Source organism: Molothrus ater, chromosome 17 (genome assembly GCF_012460135.2).
Source record: "Molothrus ater isolate BHLD 08-10-18 breed brown headed cowbird chromosome 17, BPBGC_Mater_1.1, whole genome shotgun sequence".
NCBI classification, from domain to species: Eukaryota; Metazoa; Chordata; class Aves; order Passeriformes; family Icteridae; genus Molothrus; species Molothrus ater.
In genome coordinates, this window is record NC_050494.2 from 8,982,684 (window position 1) to 9,000,352 (window position 17,669).

Genomic DNA, 17,669 nt, shown 5'->3' on the forward strand with positions numbered 1-17,669 from the left:
TGTTCCCCCATTCCTTTTCCCTCACTTTTTTTTTTAATCTTAACAACAATAACTTTGCTTTTATTGTGATCATGCTGGCCTTTACTGGTCACTTTTTATTCTTTCCTTTTTTATTTTGAAGTCAGCACGTTAAAAAGAAAAAAAAAATGGCAATGTTATTTTAATCAGACCAAATGAAAGAGCAAATCAGAGCGAGAATTTTAATCTGCCCCAAGCAAAACTGCCTTGTACATCTGTCATGTTGGGATTAGTGGAACTCTTTAAAGAAGCTGCAGACTTTTTAAACAAAGTATTAAACATTTGTGACCTGATTTCCATTCTTACAATATTCTCATTAATAAGAGTGCAGGCTGAAAAGACATCTGTTAGGTCCTGTTTGTTTTAAGAATATTAAAGGCTAATAAGAATATTGGAGAATGGGGGTGTGTGTGTGGGGGGGGGGGGGGAGTCTAAGTGCAATATTTAGAGCCAAATCTCAGAGCTGCAGTTTTCCAAAGTGATTTTGGGTCTAACTTGGTGCCGGGTAGAGGGAAACACAAATCTTGGACTTTGGATGCTCTGTGTTGTTGTTTGTTTTCCATTTAGGCTGATGGTGCTTGTGTGAGCCTTCCCTTTGGGCTGGGAGCTTTGCCTGGGGCTCCATCCCTGTTTAGGGAGTGGAGAAGGGGAAACTCTGCCTTTCCAAGATAAAATTTAGGCTGAAATGGTGCAGAAGCAGAGATACAGTCTTAAATTGTACACAAACAAAACTAGCAGGCGTGTGTCACCTGCACTCACCCAGTGCTGCTTTGGACTAGCCAGGAAGCAGAGTGGAGAGGGAGTGAAAATGTCCTTCATGGGCTTGCTGCTTGTTTTTTGCTGAATGGGAAGGCAGTTAAAGTAAATGGCCTGGCTTGGACCCCTAAGGAAAAAATAAAGCCAGGCATGTGTTGGGTAAAGCACTCGCAGAAAGAAGCCTTCAGTATTAACGTGCATGTATGGTTTAAGAGAAGGTTGCTGTCGACTGCAATCTTTGCATCTTGTTTATGCTTGCTGGGTAAAATATTAACTAAAGCATCTGAACATAAAGTTCTGGTGTGAAAGAATATCAGCAGGGGAGAGCCATATGGTGCCAGGCTGCTAACAAAATACCAAACGCTGGAGATTCCTTTTTGCAGAAGCCTGAAAACTCTCGTTCCCATCCATAATACATGAGTTCACGCCTTTGATTACTCCAAACATTAGTCCAAGTGGTGCAGGAGTCTCTTTGGAGCTTACACAACTTAGGGCACGCTGTGCTCTTCCCCCCTCTTCCTTTACATAAAAGAAATCGATGTTGAGCTGTTAAGATACAAATATCCAATATGCTGTAAGACAATATGTTTCTGAAACTGCTGCGTAAGCTGCCTTCCCTCTAATTAAATATAAACTGCAGCAGAGACTCGCCTTTCTTCGTTCCTCTGCTTGAAATTGTTTGGCAAGCATGTGGCTCTCCCTAGGACAGCATCTGCAAGCGAGGCTGGTGCCAGTTTTGGGGAAGCCTCTTGCTCCTTGTGGGTGCAATCAGGACCTCTCTGCTCAATGCTGGGGGCTGTAATTGTCTCTCTGAGCAGCAGCTGCCAGGCACGTTTATCTGAGCCCTCTCTGCAAGCCCAGGGCCGGGTGTCTTCAGCAGCAAAGGGTTCAAACCCAGCATTAGGAGGATTCCCTTGGTGAATATTATTGTAAGGTACAAGAGATGGCTCAGGGGAGCTTTCATGCACACAGTACTTAAAAAAACTAGTTATTGCTGGCAAAACCTATAGGTGACAATCTGAGGAGTTTTGAAAATCTCTCTTCTTTTAAACAATCCCTTGAAACAAACAATTCGATATTGAACAACTTGTGCTTGTCACTGGGCTCCCTGAGAGTGTCTGGTTAAGGTTTGTGGTGAGCACCTGAACACCTACAGAGTGCAGAGAAAGCTCCCCAGCAGCTGCCTTTGGTTAACCCACATTTCAGAGCTGGAGCCTTTCCCTGCTCCTGGTGTTGCTGCAGGTCTGGGGGCTGGAAGGCAGTGGCTCTCTGGCAGCCGTGGCTCTGGAGCCAAAGCTTCCATTTGAGTCGCCTGTTTCAGCTCTCGGACATCCAAACGCCCTGGAAGCACATCAGGTTTAGCACCTAAATGCAGAATTAGGCTTCCCTTTTAGCACTGGCTCTTCCCATTGTGGCTGTGTGGGCAATGAAGGGTGATGGAATGGAATTAAGTCAGTGCCAAAATGCTGCTGGATGAATGTTTGGCAAAAGTTTTATGGCAGGGAAGGGTTAAATCTGCAATACTGTGCCCCAAAGAAAGGCTGCTCTGGTGAGCTGCTGGGATAAGTGAAGGTGTCAGGTGGGCTTTGAGAGAAGTTGTCTGATTTCAGCCTAAAACTGAATTCTGGTGGGGCTTGAAGCCTAAATTGAGCCTTCCTGAGGGACATGTGTTTAGTCCTTCCTCCCAAATGCTTGTGTGGGAATGAGAGGAAAATAAATGAATTCACTTCCATGGCAAAGGAAAAAATAATTTTTATTTGTAGGAAATCAAAATCGTTGGGTGGGTGAGATTCTGGGTGAAGTTATGTTGGGTGAAGTTAGCCCAGCTTGAGTGGCTGTGCAGAGAGGAAAGGATTCACCCCTCTAAAAGCTGATGTGGTCATGAGCACGTCTGGAATCCCAGCTTCTCCTGCTTTTGCATACATTTCTCTTCCATAATTCTGAAGCTTTGCATCTAGCAAGCTTCTGGCAAGTGGAGTTAAAGGTTTGTTTGTTGCCCTCAATATTTTGATGTAATTAGTCAGCGAGCAACTCACTGCTTTTGCCCAGAGAAACGCGCTCTCCAAGAACACAAGTGACAGGAGAGGATTAATAGCCTTCTGGAGAGAGCTGCTCCGTTTTTTATTTAATAAAAAAGGAAAAAAAAAGTGCCTGGAAGCAATGTTGTTGCTTTAAAAAAAATGACATTTGAAATGGTTAACTCTGCCTGTGGTGTCTCAGCAGAGCACAGAGTTGTCAGCTCCTGTCCCACATTCCCTAGAAACTTTCATCTCCCTCTCATCATGGAGCAGCTTTCCTGGCTCCCAGGGAGACAGGTTGGCTGCTCACTCACCCACCCAGCAAGGACACCCTGCCAGAAAGGGGGGATTGGGAGAAAATGATTTGGAGAGGAGAGAAACTTCCAGCTTGTGGGATATGAGCTGGAGCTTGGCTGTGGAGCCTGGGGGTGACTGCCCTGCTGGGGACTGTGGGTTCCCTCTGCTCATGGCTCAGTTTTGGGACAAAACTGGTGCAGCACAGAGGGCTCAGTCTGTGAAAGAGGCTGGAAGTGGGGGTAAAAGCTGCTGCTGCCTCACCCTCCTCCTTGTTGACCCTGTGTTTCATTCCCAAGCAAGTGGAGGCTGAAGGAAGGACAGGAAGGTATCACTCGCCTCTGTTTAATTTCAATTACACAGAGCCCGCAGGAGAGCTCAGAGCAGTGCCAGCAGGGCTATAAACTCAACATATCTGATGATTCTCTTTTTTTTCAGGCAAATGGTGCACAGCAGCCGCCCCATTCAGCAGCAATAATCCTGGGGGGCTGTGACACTCGTGCTGCAGTGGTGACTGCTGTTTAATGAGCTGACCCTTCAGAAGGCATTAATTGCCTCATTTCATGGTGGGCAGCGTGGCACCCTGTGCCTGCCCCTGGTCTAGGGGTTCTGCTGAGGGAATGGTTTCGTATGAGTGTGCCAAGGCCAGGAGGGGGATGCTGGTGGGGGCTGAGAGCCAGCAGGCACTGAGCAGAGCTGCCTCGTACCCCTGGGGAGTTGTTGCTGCACGATGATCTCACCTCCTTTTATGCCTTATTGCTTCTGTCTCCCTGACTCCATATGACACACGCTTACGTGTCAACTTTTCACTTCTTATATGGCAGCAGAGAGAAAAGGCTTAATATCGTAAAGACAAGCTGGCAGCTGGGAAGTAGCCCATTGAGTCATCTACCTTTGCGTCAGAGGCACTGCCAGCCCCTTCCCTGGCTCTGCCAGGCAGCTTCTCCCTCCTCTGCCTGACCCAGTGTCACATGTGCTAGAAATCCCTGTCAGGAAAACACCTCCCTGAGCAGACACTGCTGTTGGATCCCAGTCCTGTGCTGGGGGAAAAGCAGTTTGTGTTCCACCAACACATCTGTGTGCCCAACTTGGGCCAAATTTGGGCAGAAATAATATGGGGTTTTGTTTAAGCTTTTGGGGATTTGCAGTTGTTTTTACCCAGAACCTACAGGGCTGAGGGTGAAGTGTCACAGCAGATTCAAAATAACTGGGCTGTGGCAATCAGCACTGGGGCATCCCAGGAGATTTGGAGCTCAGAAGGAAGCCAAGAATCATTGACAGATAAATCTGTGGATGGCTAAAATGGCAGAGGAAAGACCAGTTCATATTTCCCATTTCTTCTACTCTTTCTCTACACACTGGGGAAATCTGTATTTGCAATTGCTGCTCAGAAGCAGTGCTGAACCTGTGCTGCCTCATCCCAGAAAGGTTGTCTGTAGTTGGTTTTTTACGTTTGGCTTCCCCTCAGTGCTCAGCCTTGTGCGAGCTCCATGCTTGGGCTCTCTCTTCTCCCATCCCTTGGTTTCCGAAGTGATGATGGAGTGGTTTGGCTGCACTGTGTCTGCTACTCGAGCTGGATCAATGCCCCCAGCTCAATCTGTTTGATGTCCATCCATGCTGGGAGTACTTCCCTGTGCAGCGTTACAGCAGCTGTGGGGAAGGGGACTTTGGTTTCAGCAGTTGCTGATGACTTCTTTCACCCCTTGGCTTGTTGGGGTGGGCTTGTGTTACCAATCTGGGGACAGCCCTGTCCCCTGCCCACAGGTGAGGAGATGCACAGGGGGCTGGTGCTGTGACTGCTGCCGTGGTGGAGGTGGAAGCTGCTTTCCACCAGAGGTGTCCCAGCAGCTGGGAGAAAGGGAGGTGGTTTGGGGGAGTGTCAGAGCTGAAATCCCTGACTCATTCGTTCCTCTGAATCCTCGCAGCTCCTTCCTCACCAGCCCCTTCTCCAACCACCCTTCTCCCTGTTCATCTTCAGGCCCACAGTCCTAATGCTGCCCTGGAGCCCCTCTGTACAGCACAAAGAGCACACACAGCCCTGAAGGTCATCCCAGACCTCCTCAGGTGGGGAAGGACATCCTTGCCCAACACCTGCCCTGCCAGTGGACACACTCCTTGCTCCTGTTCTCACCCCACCTTACACAGGTTGTTTCCCCACTCCCGAGGGCTCCTGATCAGCAGCACAATGGGAAGGGTTTCACAAGACCCTTGTCACCTCACCCTGAGCCATCAGGTGGTTTCCTTCAGCAGCAACTCTCTTGGGGCTGCTTCCTTCCCACTGGTCCATGACAGGCTTGTCCAAAAGCATCTCCAAGAATTTATCCACACTGAATTCTCCTGCTGGTGTTTCGACACGTTGGCTCCACAGAGGCTTTCAATTTGGTATGAAAAGTAATTATTGCCAGGGTGCAGTTTAGCTGTTGTGTTTTACAGTGCTGGTAAGGTTAAAAGAAATAATAATAATAATACAAGAAAGACTCAGCCAGAGTAACTGCCTGCAACATGCTATTTGCATTTTTAAGGAAATACTTCTTTGAGACAGCTTGGGTGAAAGGTCGGCATTTGCATATAAATGGAAAAGAAAGTGTGTGATGCTGGAAGTTACATCTATATTATTTTCTCAGCAGTGAGCTGCTGTTCTGGAGATTAAGGGACGCCGTTTGCATTTGGCTTTTGTTGAATAGAGAAGGTACCAGGAAAGGCAAATTAGAACAAAATAATGAGGGAAATGTGCAAGAAGAAAGAAGCAACATCCTGTTTCTGAGAGATGCTCTCCTGCATGCCTGACACCTCACACGCCTGCTTGCACACGCGCTGGGCACGCCTGGATGAGTGTGGCTGAGAGGGGCTCCCTTTGCATGCACAAAAGGAGGGATGCTGGGGAGGGGTCCCTGCTGTGAATAAGCCTGGCAGAAAGGAGGATGATGGTGTTCATCATTTGGAAGGGATATGCTGGGGTTTGCATGCTATTTTATTTTTTTTAGTATTGTTATATTTTCATCAGGCTCAGGTATGTTTGGGGAGGAATTATCAGCTGTCTCACTGAGGTTCCTTCAATTGCAGAAGGAACATTCACACTTTGTGGCTGGCAGGGCAAAGGCAGAAGGCAGAGAAATCCACAACTCAGGTCTTGCTCTTGCCTTGAAGGGGTCCACATTGGCTGAGGAATTTTCCAGGCCCTGCTGCTGCCCTGGGTCTTGGAAACACCAAAAGGATTCTCTGGTGGAGAACCCCATTGCTTTGTTTCCCCTCTTGTTGGTGGCCTCCCTCGCCACCCTCTGAGCAGCTTTGTGCTCTGACAGCTCCCCCACGGAGCTGGGGGAAAATGGGATGTTGAACAATGTTCACTCTTTAATCTTTTTGATCAATACTTAAGAACACCGTGCAGACAGCAGAGGAGCTGTGGGCACGTGGCTTTTGTTCCTCTCTGAAGAGTACACAAGTGGTTCAAGGATGGAAAGTGAAAACCACCTCCTTTTATACCTTCTGCTGTGTCCTGCTGCTGAGTGCTGTGCTGCTGCCACTTGGTAGGAGAAGAAAAAAGGCTCTAATAAAAAACTCTTATTAACTGGCCGTGAACACTGGAGCATGAATATTGCTCCTAATGAGGAGACACCGCAGCCTCATTTGCTCCCCTTGCATTGTAGGTGCACAGGGCTTCAGCTCCTGCAGCCCTGGGTGAAACAGAGGAACAGGAGGGAATGTTGGTCCTTCCCTAGAGCACAATTTGCTGTACAGAGGTGCTGGGCAGAGGTTGAAAAAGGACCCCAGGTGAAGGGTGGCACAGCCATCACCAGGGTCTGAGGATGGCAGCTCCCATGGCAGGGTGATGCCTGTACCCTGCTCCTGGTGGATTTTGAGCTTGTTAATGAACCCCAGCACTGAGGGTTTTGCTCCCTCTCCAAGGAGCAGTTTTCCATGCTTCTTCCCACTGCAACATGTTTTTGTGTTTGGGAAATCTGAATCTTTTTGTGATTCAACTAGTTGCTCACTGTCCTGTCCTGGAGCTGTAGCAAAGGGGTGATTCCCTGTTCCCATCGAGGACCTACCAAAGAGTTCAAGAGAATGCAAAGGTGTCAGGTATGACAGGACAAAGCATGAGCTGGCAGGGCTGAGGTGAGCACAGGGCTAACACAGCTGCCAGCTTCAGGAGCAGGATGAGCCCAGAGGTGAGGTGGCAGGGTCTGGGAAGGAGGATGTGAGTCACTTGTGCTTCAGGCAGTGCTGGAGGAGAGAGCCAGGCAGGGGATGCTCCCTGGGCTGCAGGAATGGCTGGAAGGAGATTGGCAGGTTCTTGTGGCTGGAAATGGGGAAGCAGCAGCAGGGTGCTGGTGGTGACCTGTCCTCTTTCCCTTGGCACAGTCTGGTGCTCCCCTCCTGTGTCCTGTGCCCCAGCACCAGCAGAGCTGAGCAGGCTGTACTTGGCTGTCAGCACTGAGCACCTCGGAGCTGTGCTGGTGCTGAGCCAGTGGCTCAGTGTGTCAGCAAGGCACAAGCTGCAGGGGGCTGCTTGGCAGTGAAAGCACTAGAAAGGCTTGTTCCTACTGAAATCAAACCCTTCCTTATAATAAATAAAAGGTCAGAGTGTGCATCACAGATTTCATGACGTCACAGCATGTGGTTTGGCGGCAGGGTAGGCTAAGCCAGCACTGTGTGTTTGCTGGGGCAGTGGAATCACAAATGCAGTTCACTGGTGCAGTGAGTTGTTGGGTCTCTGAACTGCCATGTAGTGCTGCAAGGCACCCTCTGGCTCTGTGCTGGCCTGAGAGCAGCCACAGCTGGGAATGATGCAGGGATGAGGAGCAGAGAGCTCACGAGCAAACTCTGTGAGCACTGCAAACACAGTGACAGGGTTGGGTCACCACAGCTCAGCCCCAGCTTTTAGGGGGAAACTGCACATGAACCCTTAATTTTTCTTTTTATAGAGATTACAAACACATTGGGACTTCTTCCACGGGAGAGCACCAATGCTCAACATCCCCATCCCTGGAAGTGTCCAAGGCCAGGTTGGATGGGGCTTGGAGAAATCTGGGTTAGTGGAAGGTGTCCCTGCCATTGGCAGGGGGGTTGGAATGAGATGAGCTTTGTCCTTTCCAACCCAAAACATTTGATGATCTCCCTGGTGATTGCCCAGCTCCTCCCTAAACATGATAAGGAAAACTATCTTTAGTTAGCAAATGAACAAAGTAATCCACAATCCAGCCAGCCATGCTAGATCTCCCATCCATACATCCCATCTTAACTAATTATTAAATCATATTTGCTGATAAGTATGAGATGTAATATCTATTACACAGCTGTTAAACCTCAATTAATATGTTTTAATGATCAGTCGTTTACTGTGCAATATACAATTAACATCCGGTATTAGATCTTAAATTAAATGCGTGTTTGGGAAGCTAAATTTGCAGCCCTGAACACAGCCCTGCTGCAGTAAACAGAGATAATTGCCTGGAATAGGCAGCATTCCTGTGCCCTGAGAGGGGGCTAAACCAACCCTCCTGGCATTGGAGATGAATGGAGGAGAATTGCTGGAGAAGCTGGGTTCTACTTGTTCAGTGTATTCTGATTCCTACAGAGGTTTTAATTCCTTTCCTTTGGAAAAAAGCACCCTGATGCAGAGCTGCTGTTCCTGCAAGTGGGAAGGTTGAGGTGCGTGGGGTGCTGGTTCAGAGGGGTTTTGACTTGGTAAATGCTGGGCAGGAGCGTGGGGCAATGAATTGTGCTGAGTCCTGGGGCTGTGTGAGGGTGTTCAGTGCTGCAGTTTGGAGCTGAGACTGAGGCCTTAAATCAAAGATGAGGCTCATGTTACCTGCCAGCAGGAAAGCTCTCATTGCACCAGGGGCTTGGGGCTGTGCAGGGCAGTGAATTCACTTGGTGCTCTCCAGAGCTGTATGTGTGGGCAACAAACTGCAAAATCACAGAAACACAGAATGGGCTGGGTTGGGACCTTAAAGATCATCTTGTTCCAGTTCTCTGCAGTCAGGGACGCCTTCCATGATAGGAGATTGCTCCAAGCCCTGTCCAACCAATGTCCAGGGATCCAGGGGCAGCCACAGCTCCTCTGGGCAGCCTGTGCCAGGGCCTCCCCACCCTCTGAATAAAGAACATCGTCCTAACAGTGAACATAATCTCTGGTTTAGTTTTAAGCTGTTGCTCCTTATCCCATCACTATTTAGCCATGTAAAAAAATTGCTCTTCCTGTTTTCTATAAAATGCAGGGGTGTCAGGCAGAGCCAGCAGTGCAGAGGGGTGCAGCAGCCCAGGAGTACCTTAGGATGAAAAATTTGGTTTTGAGATTTTTTAAAAAAAATCATATAAAAGTTGGGGCCACAAAATGCTTCCTCTGATCCCAGACACTGCTGCAGTGTCTGCTCTGAGAAGAGGGCTCACATTGTCTGGGGGGATGCTGAAGGATCAGCCTGCTCTCAGCATGCTGCTGCCTCCTTAACTCAGGATTCACCTTTCCCGTGAAAAATGTGCCTGAACAAAAATGAAGAAAAATTTTCCTCCCTTCCTTTTTCTTTTCTTACTCTTGGAGGAACAAATGAAGATTGATATGTTTTTCCTCTAGTCTTTCAGTTTGAATATGCAGTGATGCATCTTACAAGGAAAGGAAGCCTTCACCCCCCCATGTTTTCTCTACCTTCCTCTCACCCCATCACTTTGTATAGCAGGTGTCACCTCTGCAGAGATTTGGGGATGGGGTGAGGCTGCAGCTGGGGCTCCCCTGGCACTGTGAGACCATGTGTGAGAGCTGCCTGCCACCAGGCACCCCCCTCCTCATTTTCTATTCATCCTCACCCCAAAGCTTCCTATGAGGTTTGTTGTGTCTATTTTTGGGGGGACTTTTCTGTGATTCTTTAGAGGGTGATTTTTTTTTTTTTTCCTGCCAAATTAATGGTTTCTTCTCTCTTTGGAAATGTGAAGTAAAACACACAGGAGTCTGAGTAACACTCCAAATTGCTGTGGTCTCCCTCCCAAGGTTCCACATCATCTTGTTTGGGGTTGCATGATGGTGACTCAAGCATTTCAACGAACTTGTTTTGTACCAGGATTCCACACAACTTGCAATGCTTTGGTTCACAGCTGTAGATACCCCAGAGGAGGACAGATATATTCAAGGTTTGGGAAGGGCCTCATTTGGCAGAAGATGGTGGTGGCTTGTCATGAATGTTGATGGGGAAAAGCAGCCTAAGACTCCAGTGTGTGCTCCAGTCCTGCCTGGGTGGATGGCACTGAGGAGGGAGGTGGTGGGGGAAAGCTGCTGGTTTCCTTTGGGATTGATCCACCAGACCAGCTGAGCATCTCAGTAATTTTCCAAGGGGGTGTGGATGCAAGTGCTGCAGGCTCTGAGCTATCACTGTCCAACCTCAGTGCCAGGAGGGGACCCCAGATTATGCTGCTCCCTCTGGGGTCTACCTTCCATGGGCTGAAAAACATATTTAAAACATTATCCCACAGCTGCTCGTGGGTGGCCCAGGCAGGGGTTAACAGACATGTCCTTCACACAAGCAGAGAGCTTCGTTTCTGCTGAAGCCAGGATCCAGAGGGAGGTGGAAAGGGCAGAGCCAGCAGTGCAAGCTGATCCTCCCTGGAGACCAGATGCATTTAAGCAGCATGGAATAGAGGAAATCTGATTCCAGTGTTGGCAGAGCTGCCTTGGCCATTCCAACTGGGCTGGGCAGAGGGACTGGAGCAGGCTGGAAGGCTCTGAGCTGCTGTGGCCAACACCCCCTCAGCCAGGCCAAGGCTCCTTGCCCCAATTCTCAGTCCTTTCTCACCTCTTGCTTAAAGGGATGAAGTCATGGGACATCAGGATGGGGCCTTTGGCAAGGATAAGATGGCACTTTGAGCCAGATTTAGCCACAGCAGCTTCCAGGATTCACCTTTTACTTGGATTCACATTAGAAAACAGGCCCAGAGAGGATGAATCTGCACGTGCTGCTAATTTTTCCTCCTTGTGGTTGAGTCTCATGACATCTCATCCTTTCAAAAATCTTCTAAGCTATCTTTCAGGTTATCCAGGATCCATTGTTTGTACAGTTTAACCCTCTCTTTGCTCCTTCCCTTACTGCATCCCATAGAGGATGCTGCTGTTTTAAAATGTGCAGATGGATGAAGGATGCTGAGGGAAATGCTTTAGATAAGCAGGCAGGCAGTGCTGACCTATGAATGTGCTATTGAAACATCTTTATTTCTTCTTATTTGATATTTCCCCCCTCTGTTCTCCTTTCCTCTGTCCATTTCTAGCTTCTTTCCCTCATTTTCTTTAGTTTTCATCATCTGCTTCGCCATCTGTGCCTCCCCACTCCCTTTCCTCAGAGCTTCTCCAAAGCAGAATAATATTTCAGCAACTCTTGGATTTTTTTCTGCAAGCCTTGAGCCTTTTCTGAAGGTCCAGGCCAGGGAAAGTGCTTTAAACATGGTTTGGAGTCTCTAACACAAATGATTCTCCTGTGACACCTAGAAAAGTCCCCCCAGCTGCCCTCTTGGCTTCAGAAAAGTTGTTTTAGGATAAATACATAAAGGGGACTTTGACAGCCACCTATCTTAAGAACCATCTTGGATGTACATCACCCTAAGATTGAATTATCCCAGTGTTTCAATGTTTATTTTCAACTGCTAACACTGTGTTTTCCAACTGAGGACCGAGCTGAGCAGAGCTGCAGTGTTTGGGGTAGGCTGAGGGTGGAAATTCTTTATGGTTTGGGCTCTTGGCCTTGGCACAGCACCTGGGGTCCTGCTCAGGGCATGGAGACCCTCAGGGATCTGTATGGCCATTAAAGAAATCAGGCAGGGAATAAACACTGCATTTCTGTCTGGTGGGTGCTGCTGAGGGAGGCTGGGCTGACTCTGGGTCCTGACCCTGTTTTCCTCTTTCCCTGCCCAGAAAATGAGTTTCGGGGTGAGCTGCTGAGCCAGAGGTGGACCTGTGGAGAGAAGATCAGCAGCTGCGAGGGAGCCGCCGGCCTGCACGGCACACGCATCAAGGTGGGCACGCAAGCAAGGACATTTTTAGGACAATGAACCCTCCACCCCATGAGCTGGCTATGGCACAAGGGCCACATGTGCTCCAGCTCCTTCTGGGCCAGCTGCTCCTGGGGGAACGGAGCCTTTCGGGTGCCCACAGAGTGATGGGCAGCACTTGGAAATCTCTGCGTCCTCGCTCCAGCCAAACCTCCTGTACAGTGAATCCGGGCAGGGAGGGCTTCCAGCTGTCAAAGTTTGGCTTGGAGTCCAGATATTTAAATCCTTGCCTTCCTCTCCGGTGCCATCCTTCAAGGGTGGCTCAGATGTGGGTATTTAGGTCACTCCCAGCCCTGTTAAAATAGGCTCTTTCTCCAAGGCGCCGGCTGGTCGGAAGGAGCCCCTTGAACACCAGGTGAAGCTGCGGTGCCTTTGGAAGGGACAAGCGAGTCATTCATCCCCACCGGCACCCTGGACAGCTCCCGGGGCTCAACACAGCCACTCATTTACTGCTGCAGCTGTGGCTGATGAAAGAGGTACAGCCAAGGCTGTCAAACCTCCCGGCAGATTCACTGCCAGCAGATTAGGAAGCTTTAATTAAGCAGAGAACTGGACTGTTCACTGCATAAATGGTGCTTCCTGTCCTATTTTGGCCTTTCAGTAGCCAGGCACCGTCTCCTGTGAGTGGATGGACCCACCTGGGTGATGAGGAAGCTTCCTTAGGTGACTGATGTTACCAACTCTTCCTGTATCCCTAGATAAACCAAACCCTGGGAAAATTCCAAACCAGCAAAAATCCACACTTAAAAACATCCTTCTTCCCTAACAAGCTGTCAGCTGCATGCAGGTGTCGCCAGGAAAGCTCACACCTTCTTAGAAAGCAGAGTAAGCAGTTGTTGCTATATTTAAAATGAGCTCAATTAAGGCTTTTCTATTGAACCTGCCAAATAAGCACTTAGGTTAGATTTAATAAGATTGTCGTATGTTAATAAAGTAATGATTACAAAAGGTAACATTCCCAGTACCTGGCGCTCATCTGGTGCTCTGTCTCTAACAAGCACATCACGAATATTTAACCATTTCTTGCAATCCTCTGCTCTGCTTATCTGTGTTTTATCTGAGTGCCTGGCTCAGAGGTGAGAGGAGGAAATGGGGAGGGGGAGTCTGAAGGGAGCCTGGATATTGTGTGAGTGTGCAGCCCTCTTACCTCATGGGGGGAGAGGTCCTGATCACTCTCTAACCTCTGGATCTGCATTGTGTGCACATGCTTGCACTTCTCTGTGTGCTCATAAATATATATTGTATTTAAATGTAGTTTTTCATGCCAGTCACAGCTCGTAATCCACAGGATGCGCAGCGGTGAAGGACAACGGGATGTGGGGCACGTTTACTTATTTATTTTTGCCTCTAAAGAAGTCCAGGCATGGGATAAAATTTCCCATGACAGGTTTGAAATGAGATCTCTGCAGTGCTGGGGAGAGCTGATCTCTGCATGGAGCCAGCTGAGCCCAGACGTTGCTGCCAGGGCTCGTCCTGGACCGTGGTGTCTGGTGGCAAAAATGAACCTTTGCCTCCCAAATCTATTTTCCTGTGCCATTGGGATCTAGCTGGGAGGCAGCTGAGTAGCAGGCAGGTTGTTGGTGAGGGCTGACTGCTGTCAGGACAGGTGGGGTGGATGGTGGTGGGGCCACCAGAGCCCATCCCTGCTGTCCCCTTCGCAGAGATCTCATCAACCTCCCCACATTGTGCCACCCAAGGATAATCTCATGGAAAAGGCAGCTGGCTTATCACAGAGCTGGAAAACAATGAGATTGAAGAACTACAATTATTTCCCCCCCCCTCTTCCCTACCCCTCCTCTTCTGGCACGGGAGCCATCGGCACGCACGGAGCCGCTCGGGTCTCGCTGGCATTGGGATTGCGCGCTGTGGCGCTTCCCAGGAGTGGAGAGGAAGGTGTGTGTCAACTCCAACCACGGCCCCTGCAATCAGCCAGCCTAATGCTGGGCTGTCAGAGCTGTGGAGGCAGCGGTGCAGCTGCGCCTGTGTCAGATGTGATGCTCAGGAGCAGCTTTTCTGCTCTGCTTCCCCCAAGTGTGGAGGATGCTGCTGCCACTGCGGCAGCGCTCGGGAAGCGCTTCACTCGTAGCGCTGGGTGATTCTGGGGGGGGGGGCTGGACCCTTTCTGCAAATGCAAAGTGACAGCACGGCTTCAGGAGGATGTTTGTGACACAGCTGGAGTGTCAGATTCGAGGTGGGTACAAGCTGTGGGTTTGCATCTCGACATGTCAAGGCGAAATCCTCCCCCCTCCCCGACTCGGAGCCGGGAACACCGTGCAGGGTGTCCTTTCCTGGAAGCAGTCAGAGCAAAAGGCAGATGGGAGCTTATTCAGCTGAGAACAGGACTCACAATAGGTGGAACGTCAGGAGGATTTAAATCAAGCAGCTAGGAAGACCCTAAAGGAAGGAGAGGGAAAAAAATCCCTCTAATCTCAGAGTGTGGTTATAAAATAGCAGCTGAGAGCTACTATTGAGCCTTTTTTAAAAAGTAGAGGCACACTGCTGATCAAGAGTATTTCTTCCTCCATCACCCCTTATTTATTTTTTTTAAAAATTCCTGGCTAGAGAAGGTCCAGTAGGACAAAATCCTCCTCATTTTCTGCAATGAACAAAGATGCCATGGCACTTTATGGAGAGGAAAGGGGAGAAATTTGGAGACCCAGATCCAGGTCTCTCCACCTGTGTTCAGCCTGCAACAGCCAAGGAGGAATTCCTCATAAGAAACAAAAGGGAGGAGAAATCAGGATAGGCCATTCAAACCCATCCTCACTGAGAGGCAGTTTTGCTGCCTTTTCCCTTGAGGAGCTAAAGCAGGGACTCTTTGGATCCTCAAGAGGGGAAGGACCAAGCAGAAAACCCCTTTTCAACAATTCTGTAGGAAAAAAAATGTCATTTCTTCTGGCATTTTCCTTCTGCTGCTAGGCAAACATAAGTTGGGGGGGTTTTAAAAACTAAAAATAGAGGCACTGTGAGTCTGTCTGTCCCTCTAAAGCTCAGATGCTACTTCCTGCAATTGGCATTTTGCTACATCTACAAATGAGCACCAATGGAAGCTCTGCTGCTTTCAGTGTAAAATAAATATTCCTGCTGAATCCTCACCTCCCTTTGTCCAGCTGAAGGGTTTTTCAGCATGTTTATTTTCTCTGAGCTCCGTGGTGCTCTTGAATACATATAAAGTATTACTGCTGACCGGGGGGAATTTCAGCAGGGCCTTTAATGGCAGATTTGCATAGAGCTGTCGAAGCCCAGGCACACCTGGGCATCAGCACGTGCTGGGCTCCCAGTGGGTTTGTGTTCTGTTATGTTCCTCGGGCTTCCAATGCAAAGGAAATGTGTATTAAGACAAGAAGGGAAAAGAAAATGTCAACCCTGTAGGTACTCCAGAAAATGAAACTTCAGATCCGTGCTGTATTGCTGTCTTGGCAGCAGAACAAGACCTGAGCTGTAGAATCTGGCTGTTAAAATTCACACTGTGCTCAGGTTAAACTCTTTTTCAAGTTTATCTGTCTGAACATCGTTGATTTAAGTCTGCAGCATTGACAAATTATCATTAAAACTTGTATTCTGTTCATGTCAGGGAGCTTCTTAGTGAGGGTAAACAGGACAGGGGACATTTCTTACTTTTAGAGAGAAAAGAGGGGGAAAAGGGGAAAATAGAGACGCAGTCACATTCCCAAGGTTACCCTGACTACCACTGATCTCAGTCCTGAAGGGAGTACCCTGAGACCCAGCATAGGGTCCTCTCCTGTAGTGTTGGGTTAGGAAACTTGCTAGATGCTGATATTGATTTAATCTTAGAGATAACCCATGCATAAGGTGAGGAGGTGTGGAGTAAACCTCTGTCTTTTCCAGCCAGACTAATGTGCTTGTGACTGGCATCTGGCAGCAATAATTTATTTGCAGGTTTCCTTTTGGGCTGCTTTGTTTTCATTCAGAGTTAAAGCAATAAGACTGAAATCCAGACAGCTCCTCAGCCTGGCTGTTATGTGAACAAGAGAGAGAGCTAATGAAAATAGCCTGTCGGTCTCCAGGACTGCAAACATGCACTGTGTGACCTGAAATTTCACATTAAAACGATCTGTCTAGAGGGCTTCTGGCTGAGAAGGCAACAATAAAGGACAATGGTTTCATGTAACCTTCCTGCATCTGACCCTGATATCACAGAGGCTCCAGAAGCACAGTCAGGGCTCTGCCAGTTGTTTAGGTTGCCTGGGAGGAGCAGGGGCTGAGCTCCATAATGGATCTTATTCCTGGTGTTTCTGCCCTTTGGAGGGAAATGAGGATTTTGGAGGATGATCCTGATGTTGATTTAAGCTGAAAAAAGGAGATTGAAGGTAGAAAAGAGAATCTGGGAGCACAGAGCACACCCCATCCCAACGGTGATATAAATGAAATACTATAAAAACACAGCAGTGGGGCTGTGTCAGGGTCTCTAAACAAGCAATGGGTGTTCCCTATAGGGAAAATGCCCAATAATTTAGAAATTTGGAGTTGGGCTGCTTTGAGTTGTTGGTGGTGGTGTTTTTGGAGGGTTTTTTTGTTTTTTTTTTTTTTGTAGAATAGGCCAAACAAGGCAGCCTATTTGGCTTTTCCATTCTTTGGTCCTTAGCAAGGTTGGGTCACCAGATGTCCCTTCCAGCCCTGAGAAACCTGCGACCCTGTGGGTCTGTACCTGCCTTAGGTGGCTCCTGTCCCCTTTGCCCATGTGGTGACTGAATCTGCCCCTGCCTTCCCAGGGTGTTTGATCCTGGCTTGCAAGAGGAATGGGAGGCAATGGGAGGAATTGCTCTGAGGTGCCGTGGTGTAGTGAGGAGCCTGCATGCCAGCTCACATGATATTCAACTCCCAAAGACAAATGTGACCTGAAATGGGATCTCCCCTATTTATAGATAAGCAGCTTGAGCCTGTCCCACCTGTCTGGCTAAGAAAAATGAAATTTTGCTTTGCTTTTCCATGCTGTCTGTGGGTCCTGGCCCCTCATAGGCTCTGCCCATTGCCCTTCCCACAGCCTGACCTCCTCTGCCCCTTTGATCTGCAGGAAACCCATATTGCCCTAACACACACCAATTCCTTGTAAGAATAGTCCAAAAAAGGAATAAAAGAGAGAGAAAAAAGAGAGAAAAAGCCCTCCCTGGCATTGCTGGTGGTGGAGGCTCCCAGCAGTGCAAGGTGCCGCTGTGTGTGGCAGCACTAGGGAGAGAGCTCAGTGTGCCGTTGTTGGAAGGCTCATAAATGTAATGAAGTCCCTGTGACACCTGCTCCTCTCCACTCTTTAAACCAGAGCCATTGGTCCACAGGGAACTGGGGCTTTAAAAATACAAATTATAGTAATTGTCTGCTGTGTTATTGGGAAGATTGTAATAAACGTGCAGCACAACACTGCCGTGCCATGAGCTGAATGCTGACAGGGTGCATAAATTGCTCCAGGTTTTGATTCCCCTCACCCCCCCTTCTTTTTTTTTTTCTTCTTTCTTCTCCAACCCCCTCTTCTAACAAATCATTGCATGTTCACATTGAATTTCTGGAAGGTGGCAGTGTGAAGGAGAGAGGTGCCTG

The 17,669-nt window shown here is 48.6% G+C and overlaps 1 protein-coding gene across 3 annotated transcripts in view; it reads left to right on the top strand.

Annotated features, from left to right (window-relative positions):
- The window catches only part of MYT1 (myelin transcription factor 1), a 64,937-nt gene that overhangs the window by 10,193 nt on the left and 37,075 nt on the right, over nt 1-17,669 (top strand). For all 3 annotated transcript variants that reach the window (XM_036395755.1, XM_036395757.1, XM_036395756.1), the window contains exon 2: nt 11,980-12,080. In XM_036395755.1, the coding sequence (XP_036251648.1) occupies nt 11,980-12,080 (101 nt within the window). The remainder of the gene's footprint in view (nt 1-11,979; nt 12,081-17,669) is intronic.